At 37.9% G+C, this 18,478-nt stretch overlaps 1 protein-coding gene across 8 annotated transcripts in view; it reads left to right on the forward strand.

Moving 5' to 3' along the window:
* Ald1 (fructose-bisphosphate aldolase) overlaps positions 1-15,104 on the forward strand; it is a 100,099-nt gene extending 84,995 nt beyond the window's left edge. For 5 of the 8 annotated variants that reach the window (XM_019040462.2, XM_072296994.1, XM_072296992.1 and 2 more), the window contains exons 2-8: positions 4,320-4,522; positions 5,299-5,494; positions 5,931-6,121; positions 7,643-7,871; positions 8,196-8,317; positions 9,427-9,504; positions 14,136-15,104. In XM_019040462.2, the coding sequence (XP_018896007.1) occupies positions 4,340-4,522; positions 5,299-5,494; positions 5,931-6,121; positions 7,643-7,871; positions 8,196-8,317; positions 9,427-9,504; positions 14,136-14,231 (1,095 nt within the window). In that variant the 5' untranslated portion in view covers positions 4,320-4,339 and the 3' untranslated portion in view covers positions 14,232-15,104. Of the gene's footprint in view, positions 1-4,319; positions 4,523-5,298; positions 5,495-5,930; positions 6,122-7,642; positions 7,872-8,195; positions 8,318-9,426; positions 9,505-11,461; positions 11,618-14,135 lie in introns of all 8 variants that reach the window. The other 3 variants (XR_002008657.2, XR_011899274.1, XR_002008659.2) reach the window with 2 other exon arrangements.
* The last annotated feature ends 3,374 nt before the right edge of the window (positions 15,105-18,478 follow it).

An 18,478-nucleotide genomic window follows, 5' to 3' on the forward strand; every position in this document is an offset into this window, starting at 1 on the left:
CATGTCCGACCTCTCTAATTGACTCGATCCCCTGTGCGCCTCCACGAGATCTCGGGAATAGGGGATGAGGAATCCCCCGGAAAAGTCAGGGTTTTTACGGGAAAAGAAATTTGAAAAAGTACATATTTTCTGCCCTGGCCGTCTTTTCTTTTGCAGGTGGGAGGTCTGGCTGGATTAATCCTTCATTAAAAAAGTGTGATGATTATTATTTTAGGATTTGAATAAAATCCAGGAAATATCGGGGAATGATCCTTGCATCATAATAAAAAAGGCTAATAATCAAACACTTTGCTTAGTGCATAGGCAGATAGTCAACTTTTGAAGACCTAGTTTTTCCTAGTTGACCTAGACCTCTACCTAGTTTCGCGTGTCTTTATCAAGAATTTCTCACTGTTTCAGCACATACGCAGGAAAAATTTCAGCGAATGTACTGCAGAGTACGAGGCAAATTCCTTGAAATTTTCATGGGAATCTGCTCAAACTTTCTCTTGTAAAAAATTTAAATGCCTAGTTAAACCTGGCAAAAGCTGATGTGGCTTGGTTCCTCTCTGCTTAAAGTGGTCCAGTTAGCCTAACATACAAGGACAATTGGACGTATATCTGCCAAGTGGAACTATGTGCATTGAGACATGAGCCCTGAGACCCATAAGAATGTACGTAGAACAGGGCTCATAGTGCTCATAGTTCCGTTCGGCAGAATTAAGTCCAATGGAGATGTTGCATGTGTGAGGGATTTGCGATTTGACCATTGATTCATAGGTAAAAGTTCGCGAGAAACACGATGGTGCCACTGGTTTTCTCTGAAATCATCTCCCAAGCTCAAAACCAGCTCTCAAGTTGAGGCCAAAATGGAGGGGATATTCCACCCTACACTGAAAAAAAATTCTCGGCGTTTTTACCAAGATCCGTTGGTACTTTTACCATCTCACTTTTTTTACCAATTATTGGTAATTTTACCAAGACAGACTGGTAAGCTTACCTAAAAACCGGTATTTTTACTGTTTTTTTCAGGTAAGAATATCACTTTTATTGGTAATCAATTCCCGGTAACTTTGCCATTTTATCTCGGTAATTCTACCACAGTCGATAAAAAATATTGGCGTTTTTACCAGGGTCCAGTAAAATTACCGAGAAAGTCAATAATTTTACCGAGATTTCTCGGTAAAATTACCAATTCCATAAATGGTAATTTTACCAAGAAAAAACTGGGATCAAATAGAACCCTGAATTCTTGGTAATTTTACCCTTTTCTTAGTAAATACACCGATATTTTTTTTTCAGTGTACCCTGAGAGTCCACCTCTACATCAAAACAAACTCTCCATGCAAAGATAGGGAGCAAATACATTGACAGAGTTGCCGTGTTTTCAGTTTTGGAGTCCCCAAATAAAGTGGCAACCCTGCTAATGTATTTGCTCCCTATCTTTGCATGGAGAGTTTGTTTTGATGTAGAGGTGGACTCTCAGGGTAGGGTGGGATATCCCCTCCATTTTGGCCTCAACTTGAGAGCTGTTTTTGAGCTTGGGAGATGGTTTCAGAGAAAACCAGTGGCACCATCGTGTTTCTCGCGAACTTTTACGTAAGAATAAATGGTCAAATCGCAAATCCCTCACACATGCAACATCTCCATTCTAGAAGACGCGGAGAGCTCGGAAAATTCTACGCGCCCTGTTGACGGGGCAACCGGCGCGGCGCGTGAAATCGGCATTTAACTGATTGCGCAACACGTTGCTCATCATCCATCATCGAGCGAAAATGAGTGTTGAACTCGGAGAGTAACTTTGGCCATAATCGGAGTCTCGGAAATATTTCGTCTCTGCCTGCAACTTAATTATTCGGAATCCATCACCGGAAAATTCGACGCCCCGCTCAAACCGAGCGTTCGGCGACTCTAACCGAATTAACTTTCCCGCGCCCGACTCAACGCTCAACAGCGGCAGCGCCCCATTGATGTTTTCACGGGGAAACTTTCCAAGGGCTCTGTTCTTTCCTTCTCCCCACTTACACCGCGACAACGCCAGCCAAGTTCGCCTCCCTCGGAAAGTTTGCTCAGGGGAGGGGGGGGGGGGGTGCCGGCCGCCGGCGTACCCCGGGGGAGCGAGCTTGTTAAAGTGACTCGCACAATTCGGGACGTTTCATTTTCCTCCCATTTTTTGCCCCCGTTTATTTCGCCCCCTCCTGCCCCCCTTCCCCCCGGGCTTCCTTTCTTCTCTCGTATCGTTTTATCCCTGGCGGGCTCGCTCTGCACTTCTGTCGTCATAGGATCGTGTCGTCCAATCAAGAGCTGACTCTAAAAAGTTACGACGATGAGACTTGGTCGTCTCGCGATTCAACCGCGTTTATCTGGAGGGAGCAGGGCGATGGTTCAATTCCATAACCGCGTATCTCAGTTGCAACTTGTTAAACGTTTTAGCGCAGACTGCGCCAGTTATAAGCGCAGTAGCCGTCCAAAGCGTGCGAGCAGGGTAGTCAAAAGTTGTTTTCGCTGATGACGATGACTGATGACCGACTTCTTAAAACTGATTGTAACTGATGAATGTGTGATCAAGCAGTTTGTAAAGCAGGTTTGTCAAACTGATTTTGTTCGTTGCACAGATTAGGCGACATGGCGAAAGAAAAGTTTGCTTCTTGTAGAATACCTAAGTTTTCGATCAAAGGAACCGAACTTCGGTCCAGGTAACCAAAATTTTTCTTCTTCATGCTAAGATTCGAATTTGTTTTACGGTGGACTTCGATCGTCCAAATCAAAGTTCGGTTATTCTGGAACCGAAAACGTACATATTCCATGTATGAAACGAAGATTCTTTCCACGTGAATTTAACATTAATCATTGTCTGGTGACGAAAGGAGCGTCCATCTCTGAGAATAATTTTCTTCATGACAGCTATAAAGCTGTCATGAATCCAACGAAATAATCCGACCATTTACTTTGAGAATAAGCTCTTGATTGGTCTGATTCTTATGATGTGTAGCCGGGAATTGTTAAAAACAGTGGCATCGGGCTCCACGGAGGCAATCGGATAAGAAACAAAAACATTAATGATGATTTATTGAACCTGTCGAGAATTTGGTCCAGTGGTGACTGATGAATGCAGGATTGAACAGTTTGCGAAACCAATTTGTCAAACTGAATCATATTTGCTGCACGGATTGGCAGACTTGTCGCTTATCAATCATCATCAGGCGAAAAACTGTGTTGACCTCCGAAAATAACTTTGACTGTATAAAAAGCTTTCAGCGCGGGGTTTCTGAAATATTCTGTCTCGGAGCGGAGCCGGTTCGGGCTAAAAACCCGCCGGTTCATCATGGGCCAATAGGGAGATATTAGGGCAGGTTGGCAACCCTGCTTGGAGCGCGAACCACGACCACGACGGGTGGGATCGATTTTTAATAAGGTTTTGGAAGTGATGAGCCTGGCAGGGGGATGGGGGAGGGTCCCGCCTCTGGGTCAGAACTGTCGCGAGTTAACAGAATTAGAAGCGATTCGAAAGCTTCCGATAAATTCCCGTCGGTACCGTGGTACCCTCGCACCGAACGCGCGCACGGACACGCACTCTCGCAGCGGTCCCGCCAACGTGGCGTAAGAAATTACTTCACGCGCTTTAAGCACGTTGCGAATGTAGTAACTAAAAACGCTGCTGGCGCCACCGGGTCGACTATGTGCTCTCATGGAGGGTTCGTGAAGCCTTGAAAAGTCCCTGAAATTTTGGGGAGCTTATATTTATGTGTTAGTCTTCAAATTTTTTCACCCGGTGGTTTCTCTCATAAACGTTTGAACAGAACGCATTATTTTTCCCCTTTTGCGATGGATGGATTCCTTTAAATGTCGACGAGGATCATCCGTTCGTCAGGTATTAACTTTGCAACTCCGTCAGCCAAATATAAATGCGCAAAAGAGAATTTCCATTTTGAAGATGTGTCGCAACACAGGCGAATCGTTATCAAATCAAGGCAGTTTCGGTTGTTAGGCCCTAGAGGACCTGTAATAGGGGCGGCTTTGCCACTTTTCCGCCTCAAAATTTTCGAAATGACAATTTTATTTTTGCTTTTTGTTTTTCGTAACGAGGTAAATCAGCCTCCTCGTCCATGTTTATCAATTTACGCAAAATGATAATAATCAGCATCATCCCTCAAACGACAGCGCAGAGCGTTGCGTTGTTCGTGCGAGAAAGTTCCGTGCGGTCCCCTTGCGGCAAAACGATAGAGGGTGGTGGAGGAAGCCTCCCCAATACCGCCGCCGCTGCCAAATACATACAGTGACCAATTCATGAAGATATTGGACCTGCTCGGCTTTAACAGGTGGTGTTTGAATTGTTTCAGATTTTCGCACGAGATTCAAGATGACCACCTATTTCAACTACCCTCCCGCTGAATTGCAAGAGGAGCTTAAGAAAATCGCGCAGGCCATCGTAGCCCCTGGAAAGGGTATCCTTGCCGCCGACGAATCCACCTCTACCATCGGCAAACGTTTCAAGGACATCGGCGCCGAAAACAACGAGGAGAACAGACGTCAGTACCGTCAGGTACTTAACTCCCTCAATTTACTTTTCTCTCCATGCTTCATTATACTTAGGGGATAGCCGGGAGGGATGGGAATTTTTTTTCAACAACAATTTTAGGTCTGTTTCAATGAAAAAAATTGAAAATTGAATGAAGGCTCTCCTTTTGTATGCTGTAAAGAGCATACAAAAAAATCGGGACCCCAAAATATTGATACCTAAAGCCGCAGGAGCACTTTTTTAAAAATTTCAAAAACGTCCCATCCGTCACAACCTCAGGGACGGTTTGGACAGTAGATAAATTGACAACCTTTTTTTTAAGTGTTTATCTTTTATTACAGTTCTGAACATGAAAAAAAAACATAAGTATGGTATAAAGAATACAACATGACAATAGGAAAAAAAAAACAAACTTAGCCATGAATGCACGTGAATGAGCCTTATCTTTAAGGTAACGATGAAAAATAGCACGAATAGCTTTAAATTTATTTTCTTCTCAGGAACTTACTAAAATGATGTTTTAAAACATCAATGTTACTTTAGTTTCTAGTAAAAGCTTTCAAAAAGTTTTCATAGCCATTGACGTGAGCATGCCATTGATATACCATACAGAAAATAATTTAATGATTCCACACCTAATTGTAACCAGATGCGTTGACCCTCAGAGGAGTTCCACCCAACTCTACATCAATCACTAAAAATTGTGTCTCTGTTGACTGAGATCACTTTTCACCAGACTGACACATAAGTATGATGGTTCTCATTTCTCTGAAATCTAATGTGAATTTTGAATTTTTCAGTTGTTATTCACAACAGACAAAGCTCTCGCTGATAACATCTCTGGTGTTATCTTGTTCCACGAGTCTCTTTACCAGAAGGCTGATGATGGCACTCCATTCCCCGTCCTATTGAAACAGAAAGGAATTATTCCCGGAATCAAGGTTGATAAGGGTGTTGTCAACCTTTTCGGATCTGAAGGAGAGACAACCACCCAAGGTGCGATTTATTTCCATGTTTTCCGTTCGTGTTATTTTTAATGCATTTTCACCATTTTCACAAACAGCCGAACCTCTACAGTTTGAAAATCTTGATAACTAAAAAAACCTCGCCCTTTCTTTCCCCTGAAAATCATTCTTCACATGTAATAAAAATTTGTTCTCTTTTACGTTTGAATTCTCTGAAATTATTAGAGAACGTCCTCTCAAAATTTTTGAAAGTTTCCTGGTTTTTTAGTTATTTTTATTTTTTTAAGGTCAATTAGTAAGAATGAAAAAAAAGGTACCCAGATAATTTTTTTTAATCCATTTCAGTTCATTAATATCCTTTAAAATTGATTTTATTACTGGCCGATTCTGCCAGTGGATTTGGACATTTGCTCCTCTCGTGAATTTCTATGCCCATTCATAACCCTCCCCATTCTTATTTTCAACAGGTTTGGATGATCTGGCTGAACGTTGCGCTCAATACAAAAAGGACGGTGCTGACTTCGCAAAATGGCGTTGTGTCTTGAAAATTGGAAAGAACACACCCTCATACCAATCCATCCTTGAAAATGCCAATGTCCTTGCCCGCTATGCCTCCATCTGTCAGGCCAACCGCATCGTCCCTATTGTCGAACCTGAGGTAAGTCAAACCCGATTTCTTCTTAAACAAATTTCCAATAGAAGAATTAATATGTGAGATTCCTCCTTTTTTCTCCGATCGCAAATTTTGACGGGCCTTACTAAATTTTGTGGGCTTGAAAAGTTTTTAACCCAACCTTTTTGTTGTTGAAAAGAGTGATCCCCACTACAGTAGAACTGTGGTATGATACTTAGTATGTTTTTTGTTTCATCAAACTGCTGAGGTTTTTTCTTTCAATGTAATTTTTTCTCATTATGCTCTGTAAACACTGGTTAGAACTTTTTGAAGATTGCTCCTCTTAGTGGACTTTCATTATAGAAGAGTCTGAGACTGGACATTAGGTTTATAAGAAACAATTAGCAATTTAAAAGGTTTCTCTGAATTTGAATGAAATTGGATCAATGCTAGTAGCACACTATTTTACATTTGATCTCATCACAATTTGGCAGAAACGTTCGTCTATAATGTTTGAGTTTTGGCTATGTGAACAGAACCAAGGGCCAGAATGTCAATTCATGAATGCAAAAAGCTTTGTTCCTATGATAAGGAGGATTAAGACTGATAACCAGAAGAGCGTTGGAAATCAGAGTATATTATTGTTGCATAAATTTGCGCTTCATCAATATTAATGAATGGGCTTATACATTAACTTATTACCATTTGTAGCTGAGTGTAGCTGCAGAATTTACAATAAAGGTGAATCAGGGGTATGCGCTCCTCTAGATAATTAGGAGACATAAATGGGTGGATTTAGTTCATATACCACCTGGAAAAATTTTAGATATTTTTTTAAATAAGGAAAAGCATACCAACATGCTCCATGTGCTGTCAAAGTGAAATTTTGAAAGTCCGAACTATCATCAAAAAATGCAAATTGTGTGGTAACTTTTCAGTGTAAAACAACCAGGATCTAAAGAATCATGGATACTGCAGAGGGAACAATCCACATGCATCTTCGATGAAAGAATAGTTAGAATCCATGTAAAATTAACAAAGTGAAGGGGTTATCCCAATACTGAACTAGAAAAGTACTTTTCATTTTTTCTTCCTCTAAGAAGAGGTCTAAAAATCTCCCAGGGAGTATTAGAACTTATCACCTACAATTTGCTGCAACTCAAGACTTTGATCAAATTAGTTCAGTGAGGTTGCACTAGGTAGTCAATGAAATGGTCCATATACTCTCATAGCCTGCATCTCACTAACTTTATCCGTTCGAATTTCCACGAGTTGGTGGCAAGACTTTCAGGACGTGTTTAATCTTCTCTGCTGACGTATTCTAACAAAAAAAGAAAAATTGGTCTTGTTGTATTAACGCCTTTGATTCCACATCTATTTTAATATCATTAGAATGAGAACACCGTACATTTTTATTTGCCAGAATTAATGGTTGAGGATGTTACTGGACAGTAAGTCAATGTTAATTTTGAAAAAGTTGGGAAGGTTTGTTTGTGTGTTTAGAATCAGTTCATGTACTTCTTTGAGCTTGAATGAATTAATAAGTCCCTGCTCCTCTTTTTGCAGGTTCTTCCCGACGGTGAGCACGATTTGGACCGCGCCCAGAAGGTTACAGAAACTGTTCTAGCTGCTGTTTACAAGGCACTCAATGACCACCATGTATATCTGGAAGGCACACTCCTGAAGCCAAACATGGTGACCGCTGGTCAGTCATGCCCAACCAAATACACTCCAGCTGATGTTGCGAAGGCCACAGTCACCGCCTTCCAACGCACAGTCCCTGTTGCCGTTCCAGGTATGGAATCATTCTTCCTTTGCCAAAAAGATATTTACAATTTTACTGAAAAATAGTTACTTAATTCATGTCCTATCTTTGTTTTTGTTGCTTTGAATAAAAATTGATTCCCGTTTGGGTCTATTTAATTTAAAAGAAACAAGGGTTGAACATTTTTTAATTCAAATTAGAAGGTTTATGGAAAGAAAAGTGGTGCAAAAGAGTCAGTAGCTCAAGAATGCAAGTAACCTAAATCGGGCTCACGTAAATGCAACGTGAGTAACAATGTTCCATAACAATGTCTTAAATTTTCTGACCTTTTTTCTTGTTTCTTTCCTTTACCAGGAGTTACCTTCTTATCCGGAGGACAGTCTGAAGAAGAAGCCTCTGTCCACCTAGACGCTATCAACAAATACCCCGGCAAGAAACCATGGACCCTCACCTTCAGTTACGGTCGTGCCCTTCAGGTAAAATTTTCTCAATATACCCAACAATAAAAAATATTTCATAACATTGGCATGTCACTTTTTCAACATAGAAGTGTGGGGTGCAGTAGCAAAACCTGTTGAAACATGATCTTGAGTAAATTCTCCAATGAATGGTATGTCCTCACCTCAAGGAAAGAGTCAAAATGTATGAAGTAATTTTAATTTTTAGTCGTCATATTATTCTTACAGCAATTTTTTTAAAGTTTTATGTAACTGTAAAATGACAAAATTTTATTTAATAAAGTGTATTCTAGATTTGTGTATGAAAATTTTGCGTGTGAGTTGTAATTTTTGGCATGCGAGGCCCAGCAACATCTTTCAGAACTTTTCATTTAAGTCTCCAAAACTGGTATTTTGCACTTCACACATGCCTTTGCTTTTCTTAAACATTTAAGTGGCTCATTGTTGTATCTAATATGCAAGATTAAGAATGGTTGAGATCCATTTTTCTTATTTATAATTGGCAATGGAGAGCCCAATAGCAGAAAACAAGAACAAAAAATAAAATGCAAAATGACAGCCTACAGGACGTACCATAGTATGTACCAATATTAAAAAAGCTTATAAATAGGAAAATTAAATTAGTAGACTAGAGGTGGTAACATATTTGTGGTATGGGTAAAAATTCAGTCCAGAAATTCATGAAAAGAAGTCTGTTAGCATTCAGGCGGCACTACGGCAGACAATAAAAATGTTTCATGAGTTGGGAAATCAACAGTACCTACCCTGAATCCGCAATTTTAGTTTATCTGAGAGTAAGTGGACCCTTGTTTTAACAATTTAGTGTTCAATTCAGATATATTTCCAAATTTTAATTGAAATTTTATTCATACGTCGATCCACCTATTAAATGCAGGAATGTTCATTCCATCCTATTCAATTCTCGAACCTTATGCATCTAATTTGCATTCAAATGGTATATTTTCGTTTTTGTCATTGTGGAATCAGTCACTCTGCTCTAATTATTCGAACAATAGGTTCTTCTACACAAATTCGGATGAAACGAGTGATTAGGGATAAGATCTTACTACTCATTAAGTATTTTCCATTTTTTTTTTTGTTAATTGAATCGTGGACTTTTTTTGCAGGCTTCCGTGCTCCGTGCATGGGGAGGCAAAGCGGAGAATGTTAAGGCTGCCCAAGATGAATTACTGAAGAGAGCCAAGGTAAGTCCTCCGTGAAACATAAGCATAATACATAACTTTTTCCCTCCTGATCTATTTTTAATAGTGTATAGTAGTGAATGAGCTTGTGCACCCTTGCATGATGTTTCTCATGCAGAGATTGTTAAAATTAGGAGAAATCCCGTGACTTTAGTTTTGTTCTACGCAGATAATTTTTCTTGGTTATGAGTTCCATTAGTTCCTGCGTTGTTTTCCTACTTCTTTTGTTTTTAGCGTACCTCTGTTTCTCTTAACAAAAAACTCAATCAGAAACATAACTTCATCACCAAGTATCCGCTTTTGTGAATGTTCAAGCATCACTACATTCAGACATCACTAAATTAACAGTATGTATCTACATTTGAAAACAGCATTTAACTGGACGTAAGTTCTCAGTGACTTGTACTTGCTTCTTCAAACCTGCGTTCGTAGATGAGTCTATTTTGCTAAATGATGTTGTTTGAGCATCATTAAAAAACATCCAACATCGAATCAAGACTAAAGTTTCAAAGTCTTATCTACAAAAAGGATTTTAAAAAACGAAGCATAGTCTATTACAATGCTGTTGCAGGTATGCGTTTTTGTAGGTAGATACTTTTTGTTCAGTGATGTCCAATTCTCTTCACTTTCACAGAGCACAAAAAATTCATCACATGCATCCCGAATGGCTGCACCCATTTCTGCCCGAGTAAGCAAGTGAAAAAATTTCAGGGGTACCGATCGCATTATAATTGTTGTGTCTCCTTAAAGGCAAGATCAAAATTTTGACCTGCAGTATGTAATTTTGGTGAATTTTTCACCACATTTTGTGATGGAAACCTGAAATACAGTTTTCTAATTTTTTCAACGAATTAATAAAATTGACCTAAAATTCTAGTTAATGCCCAAAAATTCAAAATCATATTTGAATCATGAAAAAATCCAAATTGAGGCCTTACTTGTCAGGTGTAACGATTGAATCTGACGACCAAATTCTGCATTTTTTGCATGTCTTCTGTATGCTAGTAATAAAATCTTTACAGCATGCTTTGATAGTATTCTTGAATCCCGATTTATAGAAAGAACCGTCCCAACAGAACAATGTGTCTCCTCTGAGCTTCAATGAGTATCTTGAAGACCTCAGGCTTGACAAATCTGTTCATTCAGTCTCATCAATATCTGAAGTTTAAAGTTTTTTGTTCAATATACATTGAAGGGAAGTGAAGTTGTACCTTTTAAAGCCCCACTAAACTGGTCCTCCAACTTCACCAAGTTTTTCGCGTAAACTGCTCCATATAACATGGCGAGATAGCCAATCAAAGAGTTATACAATTTGCACAGACCTGTTTTTTTTGAGGGGGGGGGGGGGGTCCTCGTTGCTCTTAGGATTCCACTGTCCATTCTCAAAGATCTATACCGCCTGCCAAAGTACAAAATCATGTTTCTCCATTTGCCATGTTGCAGACGTCATGTCATATTTTGTCCGAAAAACAAGTCAAGGTAATTTCTCGAAAACTTCCTTGATTTTTCTCTCTGTTGATAAAATATTCTGCATATATTTCAAGTTATGAAGTTGACCTCTTTCTCTTCGAAAAAATAAAATATGAGGTGACATTTTGAAACAATGTAATGGAGATACAGGATTTTGCACCTTGGCCACAATATGGGTTCTGAAAATAAGATTTTCCAGCATTTAGCTACTACAATTTCGATTTGAAGTTGAAGTACCGTTTTTCAACCTCATATTCGATGTTAAATTCAATTTTTTCTCTTTAGAAGGTATAGATTTTGCAACAACTTGAATTTACTCCAAATGAATGATATGAAAAGAATAAAGTCTTTTCTTACGAATTTTAGTGGGGGAGGTTTTTTTTTTCAGTTTTTTTTTATGGATGACAGGTCACTTTTTATATTCCACCTGATGTATTGTACTGCATCGTCTCAATTTTTCATCTTCATTTTGATTTGTAAATACTTTCAGGCTAATGGTCAAGCTTGTCTTGGCAAATATGTTGCGGGAAGTATCCCGAGCCTTGCCGCAGCCAAATCCAATTTTGTTGCCAGTCATGCGTATTAAGAACCCTAGCTTGGTGTCTGTTCCTGATTTTAAATTTGCACCCCGTTTTTATTGGTTATGGTTTGTTTTGTCTTTGCTTACACTTCACACTCAGCTTCATAGTAAATGAATGTGCGTTCACTTCGTCTGATGAGATTGTTCAAGGAGCTCAGTACTTTGCCAGTAATGCTGAAGGTAAATCTAAATGATCGGGGGATAAAAACTGCTCTGCTACATAGCTAATTTCTTCAAGAACAGTCAACAATCTTGAATTTAAAATTTAATATAATATGACATGAAATTTAGGAAGATCTTATTGCGTTTATTAGAACAATTCAGGAAGTGGATGTTGCTCATTGACATAATGAGTAAGAGAAAAGTAGCAGTATGATATCTCTCTTTTACACATCATTCAACGAGCAACGTTGATTTTCTTAATTTTCCATACTTTGTAATAGATATTCATAAATTTGATGTCATATTTCCCACAAGTTTTGCTGTCATATGTTAAGACCTTCTTTTTTTCAAAAAAATGTGTTACCATGATAATTATCCCTTCTTCAAGACATCAGTCATATAGCAGAGCAGTGAAGCAGCAGTTGAGATTCGCACCCCGTTCCACATCTGGAAACATTTCGATTCATCTTAAAGGTGTATTGGAATTTTACTTACCTCCGCTTGAACTAGTATCCAGCAGATCAGATGAACGCATTTCAAGCTGTTTTCTGATGGCACGAGTGGAAGCTGAAATGATGAGTCTTGAACTCATCAATGGTAATGAAAATTGCACGAAATATGCAACCCCACATCATTGATGATGTCTTTATTCATGAGTTTGGCCTCTGTGTGCTACTTCAGAAAACGGCTATTAGTGTCCTCTTTTGAAAATGCATTGCCTTGAGAGCTTTCGGTCATAAATTGATAAAGAGCCTCTGCACTAAGTCCTATTTGCATGCAGATATAAATATACGACAATAAGTTGAATCAAAGAGTAGTAATTTGAATACAATAGAATTTAAAAAACCTTAGGTATCTGAAATAGAATTTTCAATGAAAAAAGTAAAGCTTTCTGTAAGCTTGTTTTACTTGACATGCAAATTTAAAACTAATGTCCCACAGAAATTCAAGAGCTTGAGTTTTCAAAATTGGACAGCCTTTTGTAGTTCTGCTGTTTCTCGCTCCATCAGCACTTATTCTATCCTCTGAAGCATGGATGTGAGATAGTAGAGTAAATTTCATCTAATTTTTAGTTTTTTAATCACATTAGTTTTTTTTTTTATTTGTTGTAAAAAGCTAATTGTTTTGATACAGAGAAAAGTTTGTGTCAATTATTTTTAACCAATGGAAATTAAGATCACAAGTTGAATTGACTTACAGTTCATGCAGTTGTATCATTACTTCACAAATTCTGAAAACACCTTAAAACTCACTCACAAAATATAGTGTTTTGTTAGTTATAATATCACCATGATACAATACATACAAAGCATAAACAAATAATATTGACAAGAATGTAGGTAATTCATTCTCACCTAGTTTACTGCCTTTGTAAATAGCATTGCACCTTCAAAGATTGCTGTTGTTTTGTCATTAAATCATTTTTGTTACTGTATCTCCCCAAGTATTGTACGTAAACATTTTCTCAAACTTTTTAGCCCTCAAAATGGTGGTATGTAACACTCTGTACTATCCCTGTACATAACCAGCAACATGAGTTCTGACTGATCTTCATTATTCACTACCTTGTGCTATTGCACTGCAGACTAGACAAGTCCCCCCACTAATTGCCGCTTGTTTTGATTTTACACTAGCTGTGTTACAGCGTGGTATCTATCTCTTTTGATCCTATTCTTTTCCTCAGGTGACTCTCACCTTTTTTTTCCATGCTAAGATCATTCACCACGAATTCCGAGCTTGAAGTCGTTCGGGATGCAGAAATCACGGTCAATAAGCAAGATGTCACTTATGACAGTATTCTTGAAAAGAGAGCCCCCCCCCCCCCCCCCTGACATTTTTTTCAAAGGGCCCGAAAAAACAGTATGTGTATTCTAAACGTAAGCGTACAATACCTGGGTAAATACAGTGTTTTTTTAAATCTTTGATTTTTTCCTTTTCTTTTCTCTATTTTCTCGCTTTTCTTTTTTCTCTTTACTTACTATCAGTTTTTTTTTGTGCTTTTTTCCTCCGTTTTATTTGGTCTTTCACCTCTTCCTCTTGCTCTGCTTTTTTCTCTAACTATCTGTTCTTTTTTTACCGTGTTCTTTCTTACTCTTCATTTTCTCTAGTTTACTTTTTCTCTATTTTTTCCTCTGTCTTTCATAATCTTATTTTCTTCTACTTTTTTCTTTCTTTTTCCTCTTTCTATTTTTTTTTCACCTCCTTGTTTTCACCTCCTTCATTTTTTTTCGAAAGAACTTTCCCACTTTAGAAAAAAAAAAATAATTCTGAGTATGTAGTCTCATTTTTTAAGCCATATTACTTTTCTTTGTATCCTTGTAAAATTTTTAATCACACGTTTATCACAAATAACAAGTTGCCAAAGCTATCCCTATTGATTTCAGTTATCAGATTTTCTCTAATAATTTTCTCATCTTTACAGGCTAATGGTGATGCGGCACTTGGAAAATATGTTGCTGGATCAGTCCAAGGACAAGCTGGCGATGCATCTCTGTTCATCCAAAACCATGCATACTAAGCAAGTCTGGTGCTTCAAAAACGAAATTCAAAAGTTACCAAGAACATCTAGAATCCGCAATCTTTTTTCAATCTAATTTATTTTTAATAGTCCAACCCCTCCCCTTTCAGGAACAGTCAAGTTTTAAAAATTTTAAAATTTTGGTTTTGTTGTAAGTATTATTTTATTCCATTGCCATCTTGACTCTAAAATGTGATCCAATGTGTAAATTCCGAACAAATATCTCATAGAATAAAGCGCTGACCGTACCGTGGCCTTTGTGATGACTTGATGTGACCTTGCTTCAACTTGGTCCAACTCGGCAATTTTTAAAGAATAGCTTACGCTTGAATATTCAGTCCATGGGTGTTGAGATTGGTGGCTCCATCGATCAATATTCTACTCTACACGTATATTACTAAGACCTATTATAAGGACCTAGTTTTAAATCTCACCTAATATTGTAGTCATAATCATATATATTAATCAGTGTGCTATTCTTAACTTTAAATTTTAAGACCATCTGAACATCACAAAGGCAGAAATGTGAAGTTTATTCTTGAGTTTTCAAAGTTGTACATAATTTTGATATTTTATCTATCTTAAACATATTGTTGAGTAAGTCTCTTAATTTTATCCTATATGTGTTTGTGTATTTGTTGCTACATGTTTAATGTTTATCTTCTATTCTATCTCAGTATATTTATTCACAAACACTTCACAAAGGATTATGAAGTCATCAAAATGTCTCCCGAAGATTCAGTGATGACTAGAATTTCCCCCAGAAATAATAATGGAAGATTAGAAAAGTGAAGTAAAATGAACGGTTAACACCGACGAAAATGTCTGTTGTCTTGTCACAAGAACTTCAAATAAAAGTCATTTTACTGTGAATTCCAACTCTTATTCATTCATTACTCTGTCATCTCCTGTGGTGTGTTAGGCTTAGAAACTGCCTTATCACCGTCATCAGTTACATACAATAATTAGGTAAAAATCAGTCTGATATAGGTGGTGTTGGGCTATTATAAATGCCAAAAGTATTCTTTGTTGAAATCTGAAACAGAAGATGTTCTTCAGAAACAGACAGATCTGCTGAAAGTATGTGCAGAAAAAAAATTCTTTTCAATTTAACAGAAATATTTTTACTTTCTAAGTATCAAATATTTTTACCAATGATACTTCGTAAGACAAACCAAAATAGAACTTTTCACTGTTTGAAAACTTCCATCAAGAGCCTAACTTGTGTTATGCTTTGCATAAGAAAATATCGATTATTTTAACTTTCTTTAAAATATTATTAAGGATCAATCATTCGTTTCGTAGAGGAAAATACAAAGAAAGATCAAAATATTCCTCTAATTAGCTCAGCAGAACGTATCATCACTGTTGTCATCACTGTCTGTTCAGAAATTTAATTAACAGCAAGACTTGGAGAGTCTTTCCTTCAAAGGTCGAGATAATGGGTCTGTTGTATGCAAGAGATATAGCCAAATAAATACACTACACCCAGGTTAAATTGCACAAAAATCACGTTAGGCATGTCAAGAAGGTCTGAAATCCATTCCTCAGTGCGCAATCTGTGTATTTTGTGAGACACTTTTTCTCAGTCTCCGCCGACCAGGTTTGCAACAGACAGAGGAGTAAGAAAAACTGACTTGTTTAAACACAGAATTTCACTAACTTTTTATATTGTATGATTTCAATCGTATTCAAGCGTTTGTTTCCTTTTTCTTTCTTTATTTTGCAAAAACAAAAGCTTTGAATGAATTGAAATCTTATGCAAGGAGAGTTTAGAACATGGACATGAAAAACCGCCCGCATACACTGTGAATTTGAAAAAGAGTGTCACAAACTATGCAGATTGTGCAAGGAGTGGATTTCAGACTTTTTTGATGGAACCATCGTGATTTTCGAGCGAATTTACCCTACCTGAAAGGTATTCAGTTGGCTGTATCTCATGCATGCGACCGATCCATTGAGGAGTTCTTTTGGACAACGAAAATGACAAGTGTGAAAAGAACGCTAAGGAAAAATTCTGATGAATCGGTCTCGATAAAAATTGATGAATTCTTAAAATTTTAAAACAGTATTGAACGGCTGAAGAGAAATATTTCAAAGTTACCTGGCACTTTATAGTAAGGAAAGCTGTAAATTCAGTTATATGTGCGAGGTGTTTACAGCGAACTACTTTCGCACCTCCAAAAAATCACCTACATCATTGTTTCTAGCAGTCTAGCCCAAGGTTGACTAGGAATACATAGGAAAACTAGTGCTTTGTATTGGAGGGACATTTTCACGAATTATTTAATGAGCAAAGAAAAAGAGAAAACCGTTTCAAATTACCCCTAAATATGAGTCAAGCCTCCTCACACTACTATAGTAACTATCTTCTAATGCACAAAAATGAGTTAGAAAAACGTCCTCCCTACTGGAGTAGCCACTGTCTTTTAACATTTCCTCTTGTGCATTTTTCGTGAAAGCCCTGTCAACTTTAGCAAAAGTTCACGGAACTTTGCGCGAAAATTAAGTTCTGTAAACCTATCTCTGTGTGGACGAAGCCTTTCATTCATAAGAAAAGAACGAAAAAATTATGAAAGAATGAACATGAATGTAGTTTAATGATTTTGATTTCCGCCACCGCGCCAACCGCACTGTGCTTGGCGCAATGCGTGAAGTATCCCCACAGTCTTGTAGGCGCTATGCGTTCCACGCCGACCGCTGCAGGCTGCTGACCGCCTAACGTTTGACGCAATGCGTGAAGTATTCACGAGGTCTTGTAGGCGCTAATATGTGTTTCATGCTGACCGGTGCGGTGGCGCGGCGCGCCGAGGGCTTCTCCTTTAATGAAAGGAGTTGCCTCTTGTATCACCGAAAGAAGAACAAATTAGAAATTACTATACTTCAACTCTCAGGATATAAAGAGATTTTTTCGCCTTTTCTCATTCGCAATTTTTTTTTCTGAACCAGATTTTTTTCTTGATACCTACATTTGAAAAAATTACAACATTTGCCGCCATGGGCCGCGGCCCATGTGGCCACCCCCTAAATCCGGCCCTGCAGTTTACTAAACTGATGCGGTCTCTATGGTATACCTTGTTTATCCGTTTACAAGGTTTTTCCAGAGACACGTGAACTGTGGGAGTACACATTTTCAAATTGCATTAAAATTCAGAATTTTGGCGTAAGCAAGTACAAATTTTGTGTATGGGTGCCTGAGAATACGAAAAATCAGGAAAGCCGTTCTCCAGAAAAACCACTTACATATATGGCCATACGTACTAATTGAAAAGAATTACTCAATTCCTGGTTGTCTGATAAAAAGGTGGAAGATGATTGATTTTTTACCTACAAATCAGCCCTCTATTGCATGAGTTAATTTTGGATCACTGATTTTGAAATAAAAACAATTTTTCTGAAAGACCTTGGGAAAAAATGAGTCTCGATTTTTTTCTTTTTTTCGGGAGGGGGCTGTTTCACCTCAAAATGGCCCTTGAAAGCGGTGGCTGCATAATTGGACTGCATTTTGCAATTTGGACCTATAAATTCTGGCTCATCTGTAAAAACACTTATGTGCATAGGGAAACTAATGGCACATACGTTGTTTTAAAACCGGGCTAGAATTTATAGGTCCAAATTGTAAAGTGCAGTCCAATTACATCTCAAATTAACAAGTAAAAATGAATAAAATTTAGAATATTGTGAGATGTCGTAAGTTTAATGGAACGAGAACTTGGGAAAAGAGCTTCTTTCTGCTACATGATGTGGTAACTGTGAAAGCATACATCTTCATTTTCACAAAATGCTGGAGTTTAAGAGTGGATTCATGGGTATTCGCACAAAATTTTCTGTCAGAACTCTCCTTAAAATCTAAGTGACAAAAATAACAACAAAAGCAGTCTTATACGAAAATTTCTTGTTCAACCTCTGCTGCTGGCTCATTCCACTGTGTGTTGATCCTATGATCTATTAGTTCCTTTGTATTCAAGCCAGTATTTTGGAATGGAGCCCTAAGAGGAAACCAGGGCTGTTACGCTTAGCATTTGCCACATGGAACGCTTCACTTTGAACAGAATTTATTTTTTGGTCCTTAATTCAACACTTATTACACCTGATATTTTAAACCCTCATACTAAAAAACATTATCATGGCTGGGAAGAGTCGATGAACAGGACAATTTCTTGTGAGATGTAGTGCTATTACTTAATTTACTATAAGAGGGTATGCTGTTTTCATAAAGATATGGAGAACTTTGACCAAGATCAAAA

Source organism: Bemisia tabaci, chromosome 2, assembly GCF_918797505.1.
Source record: "Bemisia tabaci chromosome 2, PGI_BMITA_v3".
NCBI lineage: Eukaryota > Metazoa > Arthropoda > Insecta > Hemiptera > Aleyrodidae > Bemisia > Bemisia tabaci.